At 38.1% G+C, this 24,344-nt stretch overlaps 1 protein-coding gene across 2 annotated transcripts in view; it reads left to right on the top strand.

Annotated features, from left to right (window-relative positions):
• The window catches only part of MIB1 (MIB E3 ubiquitin protein ligase 1), a 134,454-nt gene that overhangs the window by 16,729 nt on the left and 93,381 nt on the right, over positions 1 to 24,344 (top strand). Inside the window, exons 2-5 of one of the 2 annotated variants that reach the window (XM_003315867.6) lie at positions 11,401 to 11,572; positions 14,247 to 14,376; positions 19,242 to 19,346; positions 23,709 to 23,775. In XM_003315867.6, coding sequence (XP_003315915.2) covers positions 11,401 to 11,572; positions 14,247 to 14,376; positions 19,242 to 19,346; positions 23,709 to 23,775 — 474 coding nt within the window. Of the gene's footprint in view, positions 1 to 11,400; positions 11,573 to 14,246; positions 14,377 to 19,241; positions 19,347 to 19,839; positions 19,976 to 23,708; positions 23,776 to 24,344 lie in introns of those variants that run through there. The other variant, XM_063796028.1, reaches the window with a different exon arrangement.

Genomic DNA, 24,344 nt, shown 5'->3' on the forward strand with positions numbered 1-24,344 from the left:
CAATCCCGGCACCTCGGGAGGCCGAGGCTGGCGGATCACTCGCGGTTAGCTGGAGACCAGCCCGGCCAACACAGCGAAACCCCGTCTCCACCGAAAAAATACGAAAACCAGTCAGGCGTGGCGGCACGCGCCTGCAATCGCAGGCACTCGGCAGGCTGAGGCAGGAGAATCAGGGAGGTTGCAGTGAGCTGAGATGGCAGCAGTACAGTCCCCCTTCGGCTCGGCATCAGAGGGAGACCGTGGGGAGAGGGAGACTGTGGGGAGAGGGAGAGGGGAGAGGGAGACTATATTCTGTATGTACCCTTTTGTTTGTTCAGATGAGAGTTTATCACTAAATGAGTTTGCTGCTAACTTACTGAAAAAACTTTTCTGGAGTTTGGAGTTTTTTGGATTTTGGAATTACAGATAAGGGATTTTCTCTTGCATTTCAAAGGATCATCTTCTGTATCTCCTGGGTCATTTAACTCACTTTTGGAAACCATTGCTTTAAGTTATCAAACAGGAGCTTGTGCATTTTAAGTACCTGTAGGAAAATGGCTTTTTAAGAACATTCTTCCTCATTCTTCTAAACCCGTTTCTTTACTTGCATACTTTCATACGGCTGCACACCATTTAGCTTGTCTTATCATGTCTGGGAACATAGTTACAGCAATTTAACCATTTCCTCAGATGGAACTAGGAACACAACAGTTTTTATCTTTGTAAGCCTGTAGATTAGCACTACATAGTGTAAACAGGTTCTTGTGAACTAGTCTGATACCTAAGTTATCTTTAAACTTTTGTTTCTGAGGGAAAATGGGTTCTGAATTGTAAACAACTGGCTTTTTTTTTTTTTTTTTTTTTGAGACAGAGTCTCGCTCTGTCGCCCAGGCTGGAGTGCAATGGCACTATCTCGGCTGACTGCAACCTCTGCCTCCCAGGTTCAAGCGATTGTCCTGCCTCAGCCTCCTGAGTAGCTAGGATTATAGGCGCGTACCACCACGCCCAGCTAATTTTTGTATTTTTAGTAGAGACGGGATTTCACCATGTTGGTCAGGCTGATCTTGAGCTCCTAACCTCGTGATCCACCTGCCTCAGCCTCCCAAAGTGCTGGGATTACAGGCGTGAGCCACCGTGCCCGGCCAACAACTGGCTTTTATAAAATGGACTTGTGGAACACAACCAAGATAAGGTAGTATTTAAATTAGTGGAGGAGATAATGTCATAAGAAATGGAAAACAGCAGATAGTCCAGACATTCATTTTTGGCTTTGGAATACTTATTTATTTATATATTTATTTATTTATATATATTTATTTATTATATATTACTTTTTTATTTATATATATTACTTATAAGTATATATATAATATTTATTTATATATATTACTTTTTTAAAAGCAAATTTACTTTCATGGATATTTGCTTGGGTTAGAATTCGTTTATATTCTCAGAGCACACTTACGATAAGAGTATTTGGTTTCCTCAGGAGTGGATTTATTGTCTTGATGATAATTTTATTCCTAAACCAACAAGAAATGGAGCAGAGACTTTGTAATATTAAAATAAATTATTGTTTAATTTGTGGCAGTTTTGCAGGGCTAGTGATAATAAATCCTGAGAGCTTTGAATTGAAATATTTTACATCATGGTGCCTTACTCATCCCTTATCCCCCAGTTTCTTTGCAGGGGATAGTAGAAAATGCAGTAGCTTAGGAGCCAGGAAATCAAGGATTTTATCAATTGAGACTATTAACTAGTGGAATGGATTAACATTTACTGAGCTCCAGTCATGTGTCAGGCATTGTATACTTTATCTCGTTGTTTGTTAGGCTTCATTTTATTGATGATAAAATAGGCCATGAGAAATAAACTAACTTGTCCAAGACTCCACAAGTAACAAGTTAATGGTGGAGATTCAAATCTTGGTCTGTCAGTCATTTTTTTCCCTCCATTTCGAGCCTTCATTCATCACCTGTAAAATGAAATCAGAGTAGTTCAAGGTACACAGGTGTTCTGCTTCTAAAATCAAATTATGAGTTTTTACCAGTTAGTGCAGTTATTTCAAAATGTATAAAATTCTTTTTTTAATTTTTTTTTGAGATGAAATCTTGCTCTGTCACCCAGGCTGGAGTGCGGTGGTGCAATCCTGGCTCGCTGCAACCTTTGCCTCCCGGGTTCAAGTGATCCACCTGTCTCAGCCTCCCAAGTAGCTGGGATCACAGGCGTACACCACCGTGGCCGGCAAATTTTGTATTTTTAGTAAAGATGGGGTTTCGCCATGTTGGCTAGGCTGGTCTCAAACTCCTGATCTTAGGTGATCTGCCCACCTGGGCCTCCCAAAGTGCTGGGATTACAGGCGTGAGCCACCACACGTGGAGTCAAAATGTATTTTCTTAATTTTATGTTTCACCTCATTAATTTTCTACTCCTATGTAAAAAAATGCCAAAAATATAAACAAATCCATTATTAAAATTGCCAGTTTTATGTCTAGTTTTGAGAACTTGTTTCTTTTGGAATGTGTGTGGCATTATGCATACTTGTAATAGACTGGCAGAGGCTTCCAAAATAGAATAATTTGTCTAACAGGAAAGGTATGAAGGAGTTGTGAACTTTGGGTGACACATTCACAGACATTTTCTTTTTTTCCTACATAATCCTTTAGCAGCTCAAGACATTTTCTTAATGCATTTTCTTAATGCAACTCTTACTATGGTAAGAGTTGGAAGTAGATGGTGTGGTGGTCAACTACACTATTTAAATTAACTTAAAAAAGACAGTCTTTTAGGCCATGCGGTGGCTCACGCCTGTAATCCCAGCACTTTGGGAGGCTAAGGTGGGTGGATTGCTTGGGGTCAGGAGTTCGAGACCAGCCTGGCCAACATGGTGAAGCCCTGTCTCTACTGAAAATACAAAAATTAGCCGGTTGTGGTGGCACATGCCTGTTATCCCAGCTACTTGGGAGGCTGAGACAGGAGAATCTCTTGAACCTGGGAGACGGAGGTTGCAGTGAGCCGAGATCATGCCACTGCTCTCCAGCCTGGGCTACAGAGTGAGACCCTGTCTCAAAAAAAAAAAAAAAAAAAAAAAGACAGTCTTTTTTTTTTTTTTTTTTTTTTTGGGACAGGGTCTTACTCTGTCTCCCAGGCTGGAGTGCAGTTGTGCGATCTCGGCTCACTGCAACCTCCGCCTCCCTGGTTCAAGCAATTCTCCTGCCTCAGCCTCCAAAGTTGCTGGAATTACAGGCTCATGCCACCACACCCGGCTGCTTTTTTGTGTTTTTAGTAGAGACAGGGTTTCACCATGTTGACCAGGCTAGTCTCAAACTCCTGACCTCAAGCGATCCACCCACGTGGGCCTCCCAAAGTGCTGGGATTACAGGTGTGAGCCACCACACCCGGCCAGTCTTTTAACATTTTAAAATATGTCTGAGATTTATTTGAATATTGAAATAGGATTTAATAACTTATACTCTAAATCCAGTAGAGTGCATGGGGGAACATGATGCCCTAGATACGTAATTATTCTTTAAATAAGATCCATGCTAGGTACGGAAGAAAAACCACAAAAAACCATGGTAGAGTGAATGAAGTGCTTTAAGAGGCCATGTTTTGTGATCAGACCCAGTTGGGTTTGAATTTGAACCTGCCACTTACTAATGTTGTGTGACTTCAGGCAGGTTACTTGTCTGAGACTCAGTTTCTTCATCCATAAAATGGGGATAACAATTGCTTACTTTTTAGAATTGTTGGGAAGGTTAAATAAAATGTGTGTAAAGAACCAAGCTTGGTACTAATAGATAGTGGCTGGTATTATTAATAACAACAATCCTATTTTCATTAATTTAGTATTTCTCTAGAGAAAGGAATGTGGACTTTACCAACCAGCTGGCAGGTCACAAAGGCCTTGCCCTCACGGGGAATTTTAATTAGAGTTGAGGCAATTTCTAAACCAGTTAAATATTTTGATGGTTCAGGGAAAATAAGATGGATATTCTTGTTGGTTAACCCTCCTTAGTCTCTGTAATACTTTTTGTTACATTTGATTTGCGGTTAAAGTTGAATGAATCCATAAATTAGAATTTCTTGGTTTGTTGAATGACATCAACAGTTATGCCACAATAAGTAGTTACATTTAAATAAAGGTTGACTTGTAAATTTTTTTTTTTTTGAGACAGAGTCTCACTCTGTCACCCAGGCTGGAGTGCAATGGCGTGGTCTTGACTCACTGCAACCTCCGCTTCCTGGGTTCAAGCAATTCTCCTGCCTCAGCCTCTCAAGTAGCTGGGACTACAGGCGTGTGCCACCACACCCGGCTAATTTTTGTATTTTTAGTAGAGACAGGGTTTCACTATGTTGGCCAGACTGGTCTTGAACGCCTGACCTCGTGATCCACCCGCCTCGGCCTCCCAAAGTGCTGGGATTACAGGCATGAGCCACCGCGCCCAGCTGACTTGTAAATTTTTTTTGATGTTAGGTGAAATCTTTGAATTTGGGCAAAGTTTAGGGTATATTAGGCACCATACTAGTCTAGAAGGACTGTTTCTTTTTTTAAAAAGTTTTAAAATTTATTATATAACATTTAATATATACAAGTGAATAAATGAGTAATATAACCAATAACTGGGAATCCATCTAGAAAGAAAGCATTACTAATAACATTTGAACACCCTGTGTAGTATTTCTCACTTGCATTCTTTCCCCTCCTCGCCTAAGGTAACCAGCTGTCACAAATTAGTTTTTATCATTCCCATGAGTTTCTTTATATTACACATTTGTCTATATCTGTAAATAATAGTATTGTTTCAACATTTTGTATTCTATACATATGTGTGTATATATGTGTGTGTATATATATGTGTGTGTATATATATATATACACATATATATATATATATTTTTTTTTTTTGAGACGGAGTCTGGCTTTGTAGCCCAGGCTGGAGTGCAGTGGCGTGATCTCGGCTCACGGCAGCCTCCTCCTCCTGGGTTCAAGCGATTCTCCTGCCTCAGCCTCCTGAGTAGCTGGGACTACAGGTGCGCGCCACTGGGCCCAGCTAATTTTTGTATTTTTAATAGAGACGGGGTTTCACCATGTTGGCCAGGCTGTTCTCGAATTCCTGACCTCTTGATCCGCCTGCCTCGGCCTCCTAAAGTGCTGGGATTACACTTGTGAGCCACCGTGCCTGGCCTTTGTATTCTATATTTTAAAAAATTCAGCATTATGGTGAAGGGTATGTCCATGTTGAATTGCGTGGCCGTTGAACATTCATTTTTGGTATTCCATTGTATCCCTAATATATGTATCCATTCTGTTGTTAATGAACAATTATGTTGTTTACTTTTTACTTTTGCTATTATACGAAGTGATAATTTAGAGATTTTTGTTCTGTTGTTGAAGCACTTCATATGTATTTAACTGCTTGTAGTGAAAACTCTACTTTTCTCTTTCAGCCATCATTTCTACCCAGAAATTTAACATTTTACTTAAATCAGTGCTTTGTGAGTTTGAGCTATTTTCATTAGGTCTCTGAAGAATGTAGTTATTGATCTTAAGCAACATGTTTTACTATTTTCATAAAATTTTCCAACAAAAATACTTCAGCTATACAAATTCTCTAAGTTGTTAAACTCAGGCAAGATACCATTAAAACTTAGAGCAGATGGTCATTTGAGTATTAGTAGAATGGGTCAAAAGCTATCATCAGGTGGTTCATTTAACGGCGGCAGATGTCTTCATAAAGCTTAGCAAAGGAAAAGGGCATTAACTCCTTAGGGTAATATGGTATTCTATAGAAAGGAAAAAAAAGAACTTAATGGATCCAGTTAAGGAATTAAATTTTATGAAATAAAAATTTTAAGGAAAAACTGTTGCCAGGGCTAATGGTTTTAGATGAAAATGAATTGGGTGGATGTAGTGAGGGAAACAAAAAAGCTACCACGGTACAGTAAGAGATTAGTAAAATGTTGGTCTTGTTTATTTAATGCCCTTTCTTCTGTTTTATGTTTTCTTTAAATACCAACTTTTGTTTTGAAGTCAATTAATTGTATTCTCATTAAAAATTCTGTAGTGCTCATTTTGGTAGTGGAATGGGTTGCTTTGTTTACATTTTTCAATTCTTAGTGTTAGTCTGTTTCACAGCTGTTCAGTAGCTTTGTTGGCATTTGAAGTGTGGGAACCAAGAAAGCATTTGGATGTGCTTTTGTGTGCATTAATGGTTTTCCTGAGGTATTCTTTAAAACCATGAATTATAGAATTTTTTTAACCAGTTGTCATGTGTGTTTAAATGGTTCCTTTTAAAGAAAGCCTGTACACAGATTATGAGCTCATGACTGTTATCATTGTATGTTGTGGAAAATGAACTTAGAAATGAAAAATATGTAAATGAGGCAGTGGTTGCAAACTGGACAGTTTTTTTCTGTTGAGTGGGGTAGTTGGGATACATTTTCCCTACGTCTTTCATCAACCAAGTCACATTTGAAGAGCTGCACAGTCAGTTAATTCAGGATAAACTTCTATGTGTGCAGTGAATACTGATTTGTTTAGTCTATTTTACTTTTTTGTGATGATGGAACTAAATCAGATTTATTTTAGACCTTGTTCAGAAACTTAGCCATTTTGTGGACATTTACTGTCATTGGTATTTGATATTAATTGTGGTATTTTTTGTCGGCTTTCCTGTGCTAAGACAGATACAGTTATTAGAATCTGATTTCAGGCGTTTGGCAATGAGGTTGCTTTAAATCAATATGTAATCAATTCCATATAATGTCCATTTTGGAAAAATAATTTTATAATTATTTCTATATTATTGCTTCTAACACAAATACCAAAAGTTTACAAAATTAGTTACAAAACTATTCTAGGTCACACAAAGTGTTTTTTTTTTTTTTTAAGGTAAATTGTGAAACCCATAAACAAAAAGATTTTGAAGAACTGTCATGATTGTCTGGTGCAGGGCTATTAAACTGAATATTAAATTTTCATGAAACTGCCATTTGTAAAGAGAAGTGCCAACGTAACAATCCATTTAATTAGTTTTTTAAAATTCACACTTTAATACTGAAATACAGGTGTACCCCTGTTTTATATAGGCATTATACACAGTTCTATTCCTGGAAGACCAAATGTATATTTAAAATGGAGGAGAGGCATGCCAGATGTTATTTTTCAAAGATGGCCACACCAGTCTACATCCCATCCCACCTGCTCTTCTTAGGAGACAATGACATTCCACCTAAAGAGGCTGCTTCCCTCCCTCAGTGGACCTGGGTAGACATTTGTAACTGCCTCAATTAATAGAGTATAGAGGAAGTGACACTGTGAATTCTGAGGTTTGGTCACAAAAGGCAAGGCAGATGTCGCTTGTCTGTCCATGTCTGTCTGTCTGTCACTGTCTTTCCCCTCAGGATTCACAACCTGCCTGCACCGGGAGCTCTGAGCCAATGCTGAGAAAACCATAAAAGTGCTAGGTTAAGAATTGAGTAGTATATTTTACCATTTTAAGTAAAGTCTTTCTAAGCACGGAGCCTCAGAAGTTACACACATGCCGATGAGAGCACACATAGAAAATGTGTACCCAGAAAACAATCTGGAAACCCCCACCAAACTGCTAATAATGGGTGGGAGTACACGGTGGGGGGGACTTTCACATTTTGTTCTGTATGCTTTTGAGTTGTTTAAAGTTTTATTATAAGTGTGTTATTAATTTTATAATTTTAAAAAGAAAATAGGAAATACCAATTTTTTCCTCTCAAATTGGCACAGATTAAAAATACTACTTCAGTGCATGTTAAAGATGTGTCAAGAAAGCCAGTCAGATACTGCTGAAAGGGAAATATAAATGGATACAATCTCTATAGAAGGCACTTACAGAGTGTTTCAAATGCCATCAAAAACTTTGACCCTGCCTTCAATGTTTTAAAAACGCACATTCAAAAGTATTTGTTTGTGGCAGATAAAGACAAAAAGTTAACATAACCAGTGTTGAAAATATGGGACTATTATTATGTAAATTATGTTAATTAATAGAGGGAAATTCTATACAATTATTAAACCATGTTGTAGAAGAATTATTACTGACATGGTAAAATACCATTTTTAAAGTAGTTTGCAAGGAACTACAATGTGACATTTTTGCATCTAAATTGCATAATACATGTAATATGAAAAGTAGAAAGATAATTCCCTGGATGTGCTGATGGGATTAGCCTTTGTGGTTTTCCAAGTTTTCTACACTGAGTGTATATTAATCCTAGGAAGCAGCTGGGTGAGTAGGAGCATTTAACATGAAGTATAAGCATCAGAGATGCCATGTATGCCACTTTAAACTAAAAACAAACAAAAACAGGAAGGAACCTAAGCAAATCTTTACAGAAACCAACTTTCAAATTACTTTAGTTACTTTAGTAATATGGTATATAATTGCTATTTAGAAGTTTTTATTTATTTTAATCTTTTAATTCACAGATGAATAATTAAATGTTCCCCATATACAGTCTCTGAAAAATTTAAACTTTTATTAAGTTCTTTGATTTCTGTATAAGTATTGCAAAATTTGTCTGGGATAGGTGATGATTCTGATTATGATATTATTTAAATAGATGACTAGTGCATTTACTAAATCTATATTAAGATGAAGTTAAGTGCAGTATAATTCTTTATATGTATATTTTGCTTTAAAGTTTTTGAAAGTGTGTTTACCTATCACTTTAATTTTTTTCTTTTTGTTTTTTTTTTTTAAATGAAGTTTCTGTTTCTAGGAGTTTCTAACAATTTAGCCTCACAATGTCTCTTTCCATGTGAAAGGAAGTGTTTTCTTAATTTATAGATGAGAATATTGGTCCCAGAGTATTTAAGTTGATTTTGAATATTAAGTGGATAGTAAGTTATACAAGTAAATTCTTAAATCACATACGCTTGTTTTTACCATTTGAGGTAGCAGTTTAAATACCGTATTGTATACAGGTTAGAAATCATGTCTGATCTTGTTAATTTCTAGCCTAACTCTATAATTTATCTCCAAGTCTCTGGCTGTATTGCATGTTTCTGCTAAGCAAAGTCGTTCCTGGTTCATTGAACATACTCTGCTTTTCGGTGATTTCTTCCTTTCTTAGAAAGATCTACTCGTCCATCATTTCTGTGGAACTTTTCCTGATTTTTTTTCCTGTTTAGTTTCTAAGGCGAGTTTCTATCAATGGAGACCTGGGCTTGTATTTTTTTTATTAGGTATTCTTATTTTTTGTTGGTGACTCCCTCCTTGTTCTTAAGCAGAGCAGTTCTAGATTTCAGTTTATTGTACTGTTTAATTGCTAAATATTTCTAATACTTAACCTGTTTTCTCTTTAATGATCTCGTTTAGACTTTCTCATTTATATCCTCTACATCTTTTGTCTCCTGACCCATAGCTACCAAGCCCTAAATATCTCTGGAACCATTTCTCTCAATTTCTACTGTCAACACCCTAATTTAAGCTACCATTATCTTAGCTGGACTGCTACTAACTTATTTTAATCTGACTCCCTTTCTCTAGCCACTTTTACTTTTTTCATATCTTTTTTCTCCACACTGCAGCAGGAGTGATTTTTTATTTTTTTATTTTTTTTATTTTTTTGAGTTAGAGTCTTAGTTGCCCAGACTGGAGTGCAGTGGCGTGAACATGGCTCTAAGAGTGATACTTGAAAGCAGCAGAGGGCATGCCTGCAGTAGTAATAAAGAAATAGTTCTGAATGAATCAGTAGCCACTCATGTCCACTATCTTCTGTCCCTACAGTCAAGCATTTATGTGACAGGAGACTGCAGAAGGATTGCACATAAAACATATTTGGTGTTGGGGTATCAGGCTTTTTTGCAGTCCACTAGGTATCCCAGTTCTTTCAGGTGTTCGTTCCCTTCCTCCTTCCTTCCCTGCTTCCCTCCTTCCTGCCTTCCCTCCCTCTTCCTTCCTGATCCTTGCCCCTCCCCTCCCTTTCCCTCAAAACAGGCATACACTCAGGTTTGGCCCTTTGTTTAGAATCTGGTTATCTGAATATAGAAAATGAATAACATAGGGTTTTTTTTTCTTTCTTATTGGGAAGTACCCAGTAGTGTATTATATTAGTAATATGACCACTTTTGTACTCTAGTTTTTACATATGTAGCATGTTATTTGATTTTTAGAACACGTTGTCTCACCTTTAAAGAATATATTACATTCCCCAAAGGGGACTGAGGTTGTGAGAATGAAAGGGCTCCTTTCTTCTATTTAATTATGGAAATGTTCTAAATGGATACAAAGAGGAAGATAATGTAATGAACTCCCATGTACCCATTACCCAACTTCAGCACGGCTAATCTTGTTTTACCTAAATCCCACTTTACTTCCCCTCTGCCTCCCTCCAGTTATTTTGAAAAAAAAAAAAACCAAAAAAAACCCACATTATTTTATACGTAACTACTTCTGATAAAACGACCTTTTCAAGGACATAAAAGTAAATACAGACGGAGTCAGAACTTGAATCCAGGAGAGTGTCACTTTTGGACAGATAATACAGCCCTTGCTTGGTCAGCATTGAGCTTGACCATCCAGGATGTGTTTATAAAGTAGTGACACTGATGTTGACAAGCCACACATTGTTGAAAAAAAAATCCTAGTTTTTATTTATTGAACAAGTGATATTAATATAACAATAGAATAGTAAAGGAGTATTACCCCCAATTATTTCACCTGAAAATGAAGGTTGTTTTCATTACTTATATTGGTACCTTTTATAGTTCTAATGTCTGTCTCATTCATCCATGTGATTAATTTTAGTGGAGGTCATTTTACCAAGTGTTTATTTTTTCTAGAGCTTATTATTTCTTGTTCCCTAGGGGGATAAAACCCCACTATAGTGTATTGTTTCCTTTAAAATAGGGAAACTTGCTTCCTAATCATTTTCTAACTTTTCCTGACTATGGGAAAAACTTGTCAATATCTAAGGGTGGTAAATGCTTAGGTTAATTGATAGTTTGTTTCCATGATATCATGAAGGCAAAATGGTCTTTTCTTTTGGAGTAATTGTTTACCTAGAAAATAGTTGAAAATTCTTTCAAAGATTTCTGAGGTTTTGTAGTCTGAAACATCTCCTTAGTGATAAAGGATTCTTTCTTTCTCTGTGCTGAACTTAAGTTCTAATTTGTGGCTGAGAGCGAGGAAAGAGTTACTGAGATGTGTTCTTACTAATGAAAAAGGGAGCAGAGGGAAAATATTATATATAATTCGCATTTATTAAAATAGTTGAGATCCATTATCTTGAAGCTATATGTGTTAAATTTGAAGTGTTATTTCCTAATTTATTAGAATATCTTGTAAAATGTTCTGTTCTTATTTTTTTCCCCCAAGGAATGATATTCAAATAAATAAAATTTGTGATTAATCTGAGCATGTGTCCTTGTTTTAATAGGCATCAAGCATGATGGAACCATGTGTGATACCTGCCGCCAGCAACCGATCATTGGCATTCGATGGAAGTGTGCAGAGTGTACAAATTATGATTTGTGTACAGTGTGTTATCATGGAGATAAACATCATTTAAGACATCGCTTTTACCGAATTACTACACCAGGAAGTGAGAGGTAGGGAGAACCCTTTTTTTCTTCAACCGAGGGTTTTTGTTTGTATTCAAGTTATGTACTTCTGGGCCTTAAAAATAGGATTAGCAAATAGCTTCTGACAGTTGGTTTACTAACAGGAGGTACCCAATAGTAGGATAGAAGTGGACCAAATCTGCCATATAACAAGAGAAGAGCTCTTTGAAGATGGAGCTGTCTGTACTTTTCCAAGGTAATCTGGGCTATTCTTTCTCTGGCTTAGAGGGTTAGCGCTACTGTACATTTGGAAATACAAGGGTATCCAAAAAGATACCAATTGTTTTCTTCTCACTATGCCTTCTAGTCTGTTAATTGATATCAGATGAATGGTAGGGCTCATTGATTGAGTCAGTAGGCATTTATTAGGACTATACAACATCTACTATGTTTATGGACACTAGAAGATAAATAAGACACATAGTATTCTTAAGGAGTTTACAAATTAAAGGAAATAATGAGTCAGTGATTATCATGTGATGTTTTAGACTGTGTTAGAGATATGTATTAAGTGTCTTAGGAGCAAGGAGAGAGGAGTATTCATTGTTAATGGGTGCGGAGTTTTAGGTAATGGGATCTTCTCATGTAGATACAGATACTGCAAAGGAGCGAGAATCCAGCCAGTCATAGGGAGGCAGCTAGGAGTAGGAGTAGATAAATAGATTTTGGAGTCATACTCTCTTGGTGTAGATCATAATCGTGCCACTTATTAACTGAGTAATTTTGAACAAGTTGGTTATTTTTGTCTTTTGTTTGTAATTAAAATTAAGGAATAATAAAGACATTGTAAAAATGAATAAGGCTGGGCGGGTGGCTCATGCCTTTAATCTAGCACTTTGGGAAGCCTGAGGTGGGAGGATTACTTGAGGCCAGGCGTTCAAGACCACCCTGGACAGCATAGTAAGACCTCATCTCTATTAAAATAAGTAAATAAATGAAAAGAATAGAACAATAAAATAAAATTAGGAAAACAAAACAAAAATCTCCAAACCTTTCTGATTATGTGAATGAGAAAGATGTAGAACAATAGGGATACATGGTCTTGGAGAACCAAGCTGGACCAGATACTTGAGTGTAGAATCTTTATCAAGGTTCATAATCTTCTGTAAGTATGTAGTACTGTGAGAACAGGTTAGTGTAGGTAAAATCCAGACCACAGATGTGTTTTACCGATACATACATGTATTAATCCCTTTTCATACTGCTATGAAGAAATACCCGAGACTGGGTAATTTATAAAGGAAAGAGGTTTAATTGACTCACAGTTCAGCATTGCTGGGGAGGCCTCAGGAAACTTATAATCATGGTGGAAGGGGAAGCAAACACGCCCTTCCTTCACATGGCAGCAGCAAGGAGAAGTGCTGAGCAAAAAAGGGGGAAAGCCCCTTATTAAAATCATCAGGTCTCGTGAGAACTCACTATCAAGAGAACAGCATGGAGGTAACCGCCCCCATGATTAAGTTACCTCCCACTGGGTCCCTCCCTCGACGTGTGGGAATTATGGAAACTACAGTTCAAGATGAGATTTGGGTGGGGACACAACCAAATCATATCAATACAGTACTCTTAAATTTTTGAATAATGGCTATTTTTTTTTTGTTTTTTGAAATGGAGTCTCTCTCTGTTGCCCAGGCTGGAGTGCAGTGGTGCAATGTTGGCTCACTGTAACCTCCGCCTCCCAGGTTCACGCCATTCTCCTGCCTCAGCCTCCCGAGTAGCTGGGACTACAGGCGCCTGCCACCACGCCCAGCTAATTTTTTGTATTTTTAGTAGAGACAGGGTTTCACCGTGTTAGTCAGGATGGTCTCGATCTCCTGACCTCGTGATCCACCTGCCTTGGCCTCCCAAAGTGCTGGGATTACAGGCGTGAGCCACCATGCCTGGCTGGAATAATGGCTAGTTTTTAAAAACAGGTGATTTCACACAAAAATCTGTTGATGGATTCGTAGAACACCCTGCTCCCCCCACCACCCCCGCCAATACAGAAGACTATCAGTACTGGGCTTACGTTTGTTCTTGGCAACAGTTTGTTGAAGCAATGGAGCCCTTTAGACTGGACCTTTTAGACTGATGATGCTTTTGAGTCAACCAAAGTCCCTGCCATTTCCTGTTATCTTCCCAAGTCTGAGGTCAAGTGCCATTTGCCATTGTAGTGCTGTCTTTCTTGGGCTGTCATTACTCACCTAGAAGCTATAGCGATTTGAGTTTGCCATCTCTACAATAGTGAAGAGTATAGTGATACCCTGATACCCTGAAATGCTTAGACTAGGATCATATGTGGAGTCCATTACATTTTAACTTTTGTGGCCTTGGGCACATTACTTCTTTGAGACTCAGTTTCCTCATTTATAAAGTGGATAATATAGCGGTAACTTTCTCTTAAGGAGTGTAACACACTTTACTCCTATGCAAGTGCTTTTACATATTATATAATAAAAGCTTAGTAAAAGTTAGCTGTGATTATTATTACAGCTACTACTGCCATCATCATCATCACCTGTGGAATATAAAAGGTATTCCTTTATCATGCTATTATGGTAGTAACCAGAACAATGAAGAATCTTTTTACTTTCAAAATAACATTTTTATAATTTTGTTTTAAAAAGTAAATTATTGTTACCTATTTTTATATAAACTTGAAAATAAATAATTTTATTTTTAGGGTTCTGTTAGAGTCTCGTAGGAAATCTAAGAAGATTACAGCCAGAGGAATCTTTGCAGGTGCCAGAGTGGTGCGAGGAGTGGACTGGCAGTGGGAAGATCAAGATGGAGGAAATGGGCGTAGGGGAAAGGTACAGTGTTTTTCTGAATTCATTATGTATTCTAGAGTATTGTATGTTCAGAACCTTTTTATTACTACTATAAATGAATTTCTTGGTCCATTGTTTTCCATGCCAGTAACAGTTTTTAAAATCTTGATTTCTTTTTTCTCTGGAAGTAAAAAGATTGTTCTTGCTTTTTGTAAGCATTGATGTTCCTTAGAGGGTCATTAGGTAGGTTTTGCCTTCCCACCTTCAGGTTTCATATTGTCATTTTGTTACCTAGCATGCTTTTCTGAACGCATTTGGGCCAGTCCCTCCCTAAGCAGTATCTCATGTCCTCAACTTTCCTGCTATTTAAATTTCATTTGAATTGACTTGTTTTATATTCTCTTCCCTCAAAGACCTGTTTCTGAGGCGCAGTGGGCAATTATGCTGTTATCGAGCCCACCTACCTCTGTTATCCTTTGCAGATAGCATAGCGGGCTCAGAGTTTTAGGAGTAGGTCAAAGCAGAATATTCTGTGTGGTGAAATGAGAGACCTCAGCTGATCTAGGTGGCAGGGAATGGGGGTGAAGAGGAGAGTGGGAATGTCATCATTACATAGTCCAAATAAGCCAAGTACACTTGGAGAACGTGAGTCAGGCTCACTTGGGCAGTGTATCCACAGTTGAGTAAAAACGGTACAGTGGAAGTAGGGATAAGAGCTTTCAACTTGTTTGGCCACCACATGTTACACGGCTGCAATCTGGATGGGTCACCTTCCATGCCTGGTGCCCAGCAGTCATCCTGGAAGCTCCCTTTGAAGCCCTGTGATTAACAAAGATGCCTTTGCCTCTTTTCCTGGCTGGATCTCATGTTTTCTGTATCCCATTAGATATCTTACTTAGCTTACTATCTAAGAAGTTACATATTCTAGTAACTTCTTTTGAAAGAGTATGTGAGAAGTCAAATTTTAATTGACTGTGTATTTTTCCTCATAGTTAATTATATGGTCAGAGAGGGCTGGAAGTCATCTTTCCTCATCAGCTTTTGAAGGCATTTGCTGTTTGAAGCCACATAAATGGAACTTCCTGGTTTTTTCTGTATTGGCACTTTTTTGGGATAAAAGAAGGCATTCTTGAGGCTTTGAGTCATTCTGTTACATTTTTGGTTTGCTTTGATTTAACACGTTGTGTTTTAAGAACAAAATGAGGGCCAGGCATGGTGGCTCACGCCTGTAATCCCAGCACTTTGGGAGGCTGAGGCGGGGGGATCATTTGAGGTCAGGAGTTTGAGACTAACCTGGCCAACATGGTGAGACCCTGTCTCCACTAAAAATACAAAAATTAGCCAGGCATGGTGGTACATGCCTATAGTCCCAGCTACTAGGGAGGCTGAGGCAGGAGAATCACTTGAACCTGGGAGGCAGAGGTAGCAGTGAGCCAAGATTGTGCCACTGCACTCCACCCTGGGTGACAGAGTGAGACTCCATCTCAAAACAGACAAACGAAAAGAACAAAATGAAGAAAAAGAAATGAAACCATCTTGTACATGTGACTCCAAGTGAGGGAACTTTATAAAATAAATCTTTAGAGTAACATTGTTAAGCACATTGTTTAAGACCAAATGTAACTTCTGTTGTCTGACTTTTTTGTTTTGGCCTATGTATGTGAATGAAGAAAGTTAACATCCCTTTTTCCCCTTCAGTGCTGGATGCTTTATCCCACTCCCCTGATGTAACCCACGTTAATTGTATGTAGTGTATTCTTCCTTTTTGTTTTTTTAATATATATTAGAGATGGAGTCTTGCTGTGTTGCCCAGGCTGGTCTCGAACTCCTGGGTTCAAGCGATCCTCCTGCCTCCGCCTCCCAAAGTGCTGGGATTACAGGCATGAGCCACCGTGCCCAGCCTATTCTTAAAGGGCTTTTTAAGTCTCGCTATACGTGTTAGTCTTTTAAAGCTGTTTGTTTTACAAATATGATTAAGTATACTAGATCATATTTGTTTTTTTGTTAAGCTCCTTATTATGGAGTATTTCAGACATACACTTGAGTAGAAAGTATAGTATAATAAATTCCCATGCACTCATACCCAACTTCAACAATTATTAACTTAAAAAAATACCATTTATTTGTTGAAGAAACCAGATTCTATTTGGCCAATTGATTCTTTATAGTATTCTTTAACTTCTTTAACTTGTTCTTTTAATCTTTGTATTTCCTATAAATTAGTTGTTAGATCTAGAGGCTTGATTAGATAGATTCAGGTTCAATTTTATTTTGGCAAACATACCTCATATGTGATGCTGTGTATTTTCTATTGTATCATATAAAGGGGCACATAAAGTCTGATTATTCTGCTATTAGTGATGTTAAGATTGATGAACAGGTGCAAATTTTGTCAGATGTATCCTTTACAGAGTTTCTTGGCAACATTATACCTAATGGTTTTAACAGCTGTTCCTTGCATGTGAAATTACTGTAGTTATTTTCTTATGCCTTCCACTTTGTTTCCTCCTCAATAATAAATCAAGTCATATTAACAAATGAAGGAATTTCATTTAATGATTTGGAGCTTGACTAATGAACTTACTTCTATTTCAAGTAATTTGAAATTTAAAGTAAATTTGATTTAAAATTTGTCTTTGTTTTTTAGCTAGCCAAATGCTTTTTTACTCATCCTATAAAATACAGACTTAATATAGCATCACATTTTTTAAAACAAATGAAGTTGAATCTGAATATGTTAGAATCAGAAGGAACTTTTTGCTACAGATTGCATGTTTTACCTTCGAGTGCTAGAAACTGTTACTTTAGAAGGTTATGTAGTGGTTAGTTGAGCAGGAATCATAAAGCAAATTAAGGTAAATGGTGGACTCTTAACTTCAGGATGGTAGTTACCTATAATGGAAGGCAGGAGGATGGGATTGATGAGATGGACATAGGGGACTTGAAAAGTACGGGTTCTATTTTTTTTCTTAGGTTGGGTAATAATTACATGGGTGTTCAGTTTATTTTTTTATTCCTTAAAGTTTACATATGCTTTGGGAGGCTGAGGTAGGCAGATCACAAGATCAGGAGTTTGAGACCAGCCTGGCCAACGTGGCGAAACCCCATCTCTACTTAAAAAAAAAAACGAAAATTAGCCGGGCATGGTGGTGGGCACCTGTAATCCCAGCTACTTGGGAGGCTGAGGCAGGAGAACCACTTGAACCGGGGAGGCGGAGGTTGCAGTGAGCTGAGATCGTGCCATTGCACTCCAGCCTGGGTGACAAGAGCAAAAAAAAAAAATTTACATATGCTGTATTTTATAATGTGTAATGTATTTCAAAATTTAAAAGAATAAATGGACTAAATTACTAACAATTTAAAATATGTTTCAAGTGATTCATTAGATCTTAAACATAAAACCTTTTTATTTCCACAAATATATCATAAAATACCTGGCTTACAAAACTATTTAGTACAGGATGAAAAAGAATGGTCATTATATATCTTATTTAAAGTAATAGTTTTTAAGTGTATACCTTGAAAGTTATACTTCAGCCTGTCATTCTAAGTAACTATGAAGGATGGCTGTGATTGTAAGTATCAAGATGGAGAAGAGTAATCTGAATTGCATGTGTGCAGCTTCCCATTCTTTGCTGTAGTCAGGTTTACTTGAGAAGGTCCAAGTGTAATGCTGTTTGTCATTTTTGTGTACAGGTTGAACATTCCAAATAAAAAAATCTGAAACCTGAAATACTCCAAAATATGAAACTTCTTGAGCACTGACATGGTGCTCAAAGGAAATGCTCATTGGAGCATTTAGAATTTCAGATTTTTGGATTTGGGATGCTCTAAGTACAGTGCAAATATTTCAAAATCTGAAAAAATTTGAAATCTAAAACATTTCTTGTCCTAAGCATTTCAGATAAGTAAACTCAACCTGTATGTGATTCTAGGCCTTAAAGCAATGGCAACCCCAGTATATATATATATTTTTTAATCCAGTGAATTCAAGAATCAGACTAGTTGGGTGTGGGGCTTGGAGATGTTGTCTGGGTTTCCATGGTAGGCATGCTATTTTAGCTTAGGTGGCCTGCAATTGCGGGATACTGTTGGAGGAGCAAAAGCAACTCAAGACCTACTTGAACATTGCCACCAAGGCTCTTCAAGAGCTTTGTGCTTGCTAATTTTTAGTTGACCAAAAAGGTTTATCTTGAATCATTTTGGGTATTTTACAGAGATTTTAAATTTCATATTGAGTAATGGGCTTAAAAGAATATACTGTTCTTGCCGGGCGTAGTGGCTCACACCTGTAATCCCAGCACTTTGGGAGGCCTAGACGGGCAGATCACCTGAGGTCAGGAGTTCGAGACCAGCCTGGCCAACATGGTGAAACCCCATCTCTACTAAAAGTACAAAAATTAGCCAGGCGTGGTGACAGGCACCTGTAATCTCAGCTACTCAGGAGGCTGAGGCAGGAGAAGCTTGAACCCGGGAGGCGGAGGTTGCATTGAGCCGGGATCGCACCACTGCACTCCAGCCCGGGCGACAAGAGCGAGATTCCATCTCAAAACCAAAAACCAAAAAACAAAAAACTGTTCTTAAAGGAATCTCTTTAAGAATAAAAATATTTTAAATTTTCTATCAAATTCTATTTTCTGATAATCTATCACTGTAATCCCCAAGCCTCTTGATTTAAAAATTTCTACAGAGGTTTTAGAAATTACCTTATAATTCTGGAAAAATATGGCTCTAATGATAATTTAACTATGTTAGGAGTGACATATTTGGCAAATAAGTATTTTTCATGATCCTGTTACACAGGTTGCTAGATGAAATGATTTTTAAGATTTAAATGTAATAATTAAAAGAACTAAGCTCTTCCCTCCCCTTTAAAAAACTTCTTTTCTCAAAAACTATTCTGTTAGGTAACAGAAATCCAGGACTGGAGTGCATCAAGCCCACATAGCGCAGCATATGTCCTCTGGGATAATGGTGCTAAGAACCTTTACAGAGTTGGCTTTGAGGGCATGGTAAGTAGTGAAGAGCCATAGCAGGTGAAAGAAAATGTTGGATGGGTGAATAGCTCTTACTGCTCTTTTATTATTTTTCCTTTGTCATCTCCCTTTGTCAGAACCTTTACGTTTTTACTATGTTTCTCTAAACTATTTAATAGTAAATATGATTTGCCTTTAGTTTAATGTTTGAGTACCTTACTATATATTGGTTGTGTAGAGGTGACCCATTTTCAGTGTAAGTCCAGGGGGTTTATTTACGAAAATCTATCAAAAAGATTGGGAATCATCTGTAAGACCATTCCTTGGCATGGATGGACCTGGAAGACGGTATTATAATGAGGTTTTGTGATATATTTGTATTCTGTGCTCTGGTAGCTTATATAAAAGTATAAATTACAACAAATATTAAAATTATTTTTTAGGAGATTCCTCTCCACCCCTTGGTATTTTTTAAAGTATAGTGTTGATAATTGAAAATGATTGACTTAGAAACACCTTGAATTACTTAAGTGTTTAGAAAAATAATGGAGGTTTATTCAATGAGTTGTCCTATGTTTTTGTATTTCATGGACCATTGTTCAAGCGCTGATCTTGGCTGGGCACGGTGGCTCACGCCTGTAATCCCAGCACTTTGGGAGGCCCAGGTGGGTGGATCACTTGAAGTCAGGAGTTTGAGATCACACTGGCCAACATGGTGAAACCCTGTCTTTACTAAAATACAAAAATTAGCCGGGTTTGATGGCATGTGCCTGTAATTCCAGCTATTTGGGAGGCTGAGGCACGAGAATCACCTGAACCACGAGGGTGGGGGTGCAGAGCTTTCAATGAGCCGAGATCACGCCATTGTACTCCAGCCTAGGTAATGGAGTGAGACTGTATCTCAAAAAAAGTTGATCTTGCTATTTAATGTATAGAGTATAATAAATAAATGCCAAAATATTAATGCCTTTCACATCCTTTTCATTTTGAATACATTCCGTATTCAAAGAATTCTTTACATTTCCTTTTTTAAAATCAACTGTCTATGTTCTTGTTAGGAATGGAGGAAGTATCCCAGTGTCCCCTTAATTTATTTCCATTTATTTATTTATTTTTTATATTTATTTATTTATTTATTTTTTGAGACAGAGTCTCGCTGTGTCGCCCAGGCTGGAGTGCAGTGGCCTGAATGAATGGAGAAAGTATCCCAGTGTCCCCTTAATTTATTTCCATTTTATTTATTTATTTATTTTTTGAGACACAGTCTCGCTGTGTCGCCCAGGCTGGAGCGCAGTGGCCTGATCTTGGCTCACTGCTAGCTCCACCTCCTGGGTTCATGCCATTCTCCTGCCTCAGCCTTCCTAGTAGCTGGGACTGTAGGCGCCCACCACCACGCCCGGCTCATTTTTTGCATTTTTAGTAGAGACGCGATTTCACTGTGTTAGCCAGGATGGTCTTGATCTCCTGACCTCGTGATCCACCTGCCTCGGCCTCCCAAAGTGCTGGGATTACAGGCGCGAGCCACCACGCCTGGCCTTATTTATTTTTAGAGACAGGGTCTTGCTCTGTCACTCAAGCTGGAGTGCAGTGGTGCAATCATAGTTCACTGAAGTCCTGAACTCCTGGGCTCAAACAAACCTCCCGCCTCAACCTCTGGAGTAGCTAGGACTGTAGGCGTGTGCCACCATGCCCAACTAATATTAAAAAATTTTTAGTAGAAATAGGGTCTTGCTATATTGTCCACACTGGTTTTGAACTCCTGAGTTCCAAGCGATCCCCCACCTTGGCCTTCCAAAATGCTGAGACTACTAGCATGAGCTACTACAGCTGACCAATTTATGCCACTTATATATTAAAAGCCAGCCATGTGAATTTAAACAAATACTTTAGTTGCCAATTTTTATTATTGTATATAGCAGTGATTATCAGCTTTTCATTTTCTTCATGCCTCTGCCTGTTTTTAAATTGTCAATTTTTTAGGATTCCAACTGATTGTTAATTTTCTTCAAATGAAGCCTGTGTGCTATATGTGCTCAGGTACTTAAATGAATGGTATTTATATAGATTGATGGCCGAGTATGTTGTTGTGCCATTATTTATTTAATGAGATCTCTTGATGGGTACCTGGGTTGGATTTTGTTTCCCCTACTGCTTCAAGCAGTGTGTCAGTAAGCATCCTTGTGTATATGCCTTTGTACATTATGGGTATATTTCCTTAGGGTAGATTCCTAGAAGTAAAATTGCTGGGGTAGAGTAGTATATTAAAACAATTTGACAGCCGGGAGGGGTGGCCCACACCTGTAATCCCAGCACCATGGGAGGCTAAAGCAGGTAGATCACTTGAGTCCAGGAGTTTGAGACCAACCTGGGCAATGTGGCAAAACCATGTCTCTACAAACAATAAAAAAAGTTAGCTGGGTATGGTGGTTTGCACCTGTAGTCGCAGTTACTTGAGAGGCTGAGGTGGAAGTGGAAGGATCACTTGAGCCCTAGGAGGTCGAGGCTGCAGTGAGCCGTGATCATGCACTCCAACCTGGGCAACAGAGAGAGAGACCCTGTCTCAAAAAAAAAAAAAAAATCCCAAAAAACCAATTTGACACCTATGTCTCTTTGGCCAGGATTCAGTGACAGTAAAAGATGCTATAAAAGAGTTGGGTACTGTGTGAGTGTGCGTGTGTGTGCACATGCATGTGCATGCATGCAGGTGCACATGTGCATATGTATTAGAGGAGCTCCTTTCCTTGATAGGGTAAGATGTTCTAATCATCTACTATATACACCTGTACTATTAGGCACTTTTAAGTAAATCCACATCTAAATTTTCACAGTATACACAAGGTTCTTCCTCTAAGCCCACATTTTCTGTACTTTTAATTATACCACAGCTACCTCCCCCATTCAGATACTTAGTAATTTGTTTCCTTGTAAAAGATAAGTGGGAAGGAATGTTAGTTAACCAGGTTATGGCGAAGTAAGGACTAAAGTTGATGTAAGGCCGGGTGCAGTGGCTCACGCTTGTAATCCCAGCACTTTGGGAGGCTGAGGTGGGCAGGTCACTTGAGGTCAGGCGTTTGAGACCAGCCTGGCCAGCATGGTGAAACCTCGTAAAAATACAAATATTAGTTGGGTGTGGTGGCATATGCCTGTATTCCCAGCTACTGGGGAGGCAGAGGCAGGAGAATTGCTTGAACCCAGGAGGTGGAGGTTGCAGTGAGCCGAGATCCCGCCACTGCACTCCAGCCTGGGTGACAGAGCGAGACTCCATCTCAAAAAAAAAAAAAAAATTGATGTAAATAGGAAAATTAGCTGGACAAGGAATCAAAAGACTGTATTTGGTTTTGTTATTTTTTACTTTGTATTGGCTATTAGTTTTGAATAATTTCCAGGTTTTGGTTTGTTTTTGGTAAAAGTATCTTTAAAATGGAATGTGCTGGCCCGGCGTGGTGGCTTATGCCAGTAATCCCAGCACTTTGGGAGGCTGAGGTGGGTGGATTACTTGAAACCAGGAGTTTGAGACCAGCCTGGCCAACGTGGTGAAACCCTGTCTGTACTAAAAATGCAAAAATTAGCCAGGCGTGGTGGTGCATGCCTGTAATACCCAGTTGCTCAGGTGACTGAGGCATGAGAATCGCTTGAACCCAGGAGGCGGAGGTTGCAGTGAGTCACTTTACTCCAGCCTGGGCAACAGAGCAAGACTCTGTCACACACACACACAAAAGAATGTGCTGTGCACATTTCCAATAATAGATATTTGTTGTCCTTTTTTAACATGTGTTTTTCAAACTATTATAATTATTTATTAACTATAAGCATTTTAGTCTAATGTAATAAGATTCAGACATTTTATTTTATTTATTTATTTTTTGAGACAGAGTCTCCTTGCTCTGTTGCCCGGGCTGGAGTGCAGTGGCGTGACCTCAGCTGACTGCAACCTCTGCCTCCCGGGTTCAAGCGATTCTCCTGCCTCCACCTCCTGAGCATCTGGGATTACAGGTGTCCAGCAGCACACACGGCTAATTTTTTTTGTATTTTTCGTGGAGACGGGGTTTCACCATGTTGGCCAGGCTGGTTTTGAACTCCTGACCTCAAGTGATCCGCCCATCTTGGCCTCCCAAAGTCCTAGGATTACAGGCGTGAGCCAACGTGTCCAGCCAGATTCAGACATTCTAATTTTGAGCTTTAAAAGAATGCTGAAAGTAAATAAAATATGACCTATCTGAAGATCAGGTTTCTAGTTTTTACAAGTACTTTTGAAAGCAGTGTTTAGTGTGATTGTTGACCTAGACTGTTCTTGATTTCTGTTTTGGGTATGTTCTGAATGAATATTTTTGCCTGTTTCAGATATTGAGCCATATTTGAAGTTTCATGGGTGATTTTTCTGGTTTCTTTTCTTCTTAGTCTGATCTGAAATGTGTCCAGGATGCCAAGGGAGGTTCTTTCTACAGAGATCACTGCCCTGTGCTAGGTGAGTGAGAAGATTAGAGAGTATTACTAAATAATGGGTCAGAGTTTGTGGAATCAGTAAAATGCTTAAATTGGATGTTAGAAAAGTTAATTACCACTAAAGTTACTTAGAGAAAAAAATTTTTGGCTTTCCTTTGGTCTTAAAGTATTTTTTCTTTTATTATGCTTTATTTGGACTCAGAGTTGTCATGTCTTGAGAATTCATTGGCCATTTATGTCATAATATACATTTGAAACTTTTATGTTTTAACTGTAAATTATATTGTTGAAAAATTTTGCATTAGATTACAACAATTGTATGTTATACACTATTGAGAATAGGATTTGACACTTTTTGTGCTTAAAAATTCCTTAGAATTTTTGTCAAATTGTCTTCCTAAGTACAGCTCCAAGATTAAGATAATATATATAATTTCATGTATCATTAAAATAAAAAAAAGGGAACAAGAAAACCAAAACTACCTTCATTTTGTAGATTTATTGTTGCCTGGATGAACATTTACCACACTCTCCTGATCTTTATTCTCTGAATGGTTTTCTTTCTCATGTGAACTGTGTTTCTCCTTCCAA

The sequence above is a fragment of the Pan troglodytes genome, chromosome 17 (assembly GCF_028858775.2).
Source record: "Pan troglodytes isolate AG18354 chromosome 17, NHGRI_mPanTro3-v2.0_pri, whole genome shotgun sequence".
NCBI classification, from domain to species: Eukaryota; Metazoa; Chordata; class Mammalia; order Primates; family Hominidae; genus Pan; species Pan troglodytes.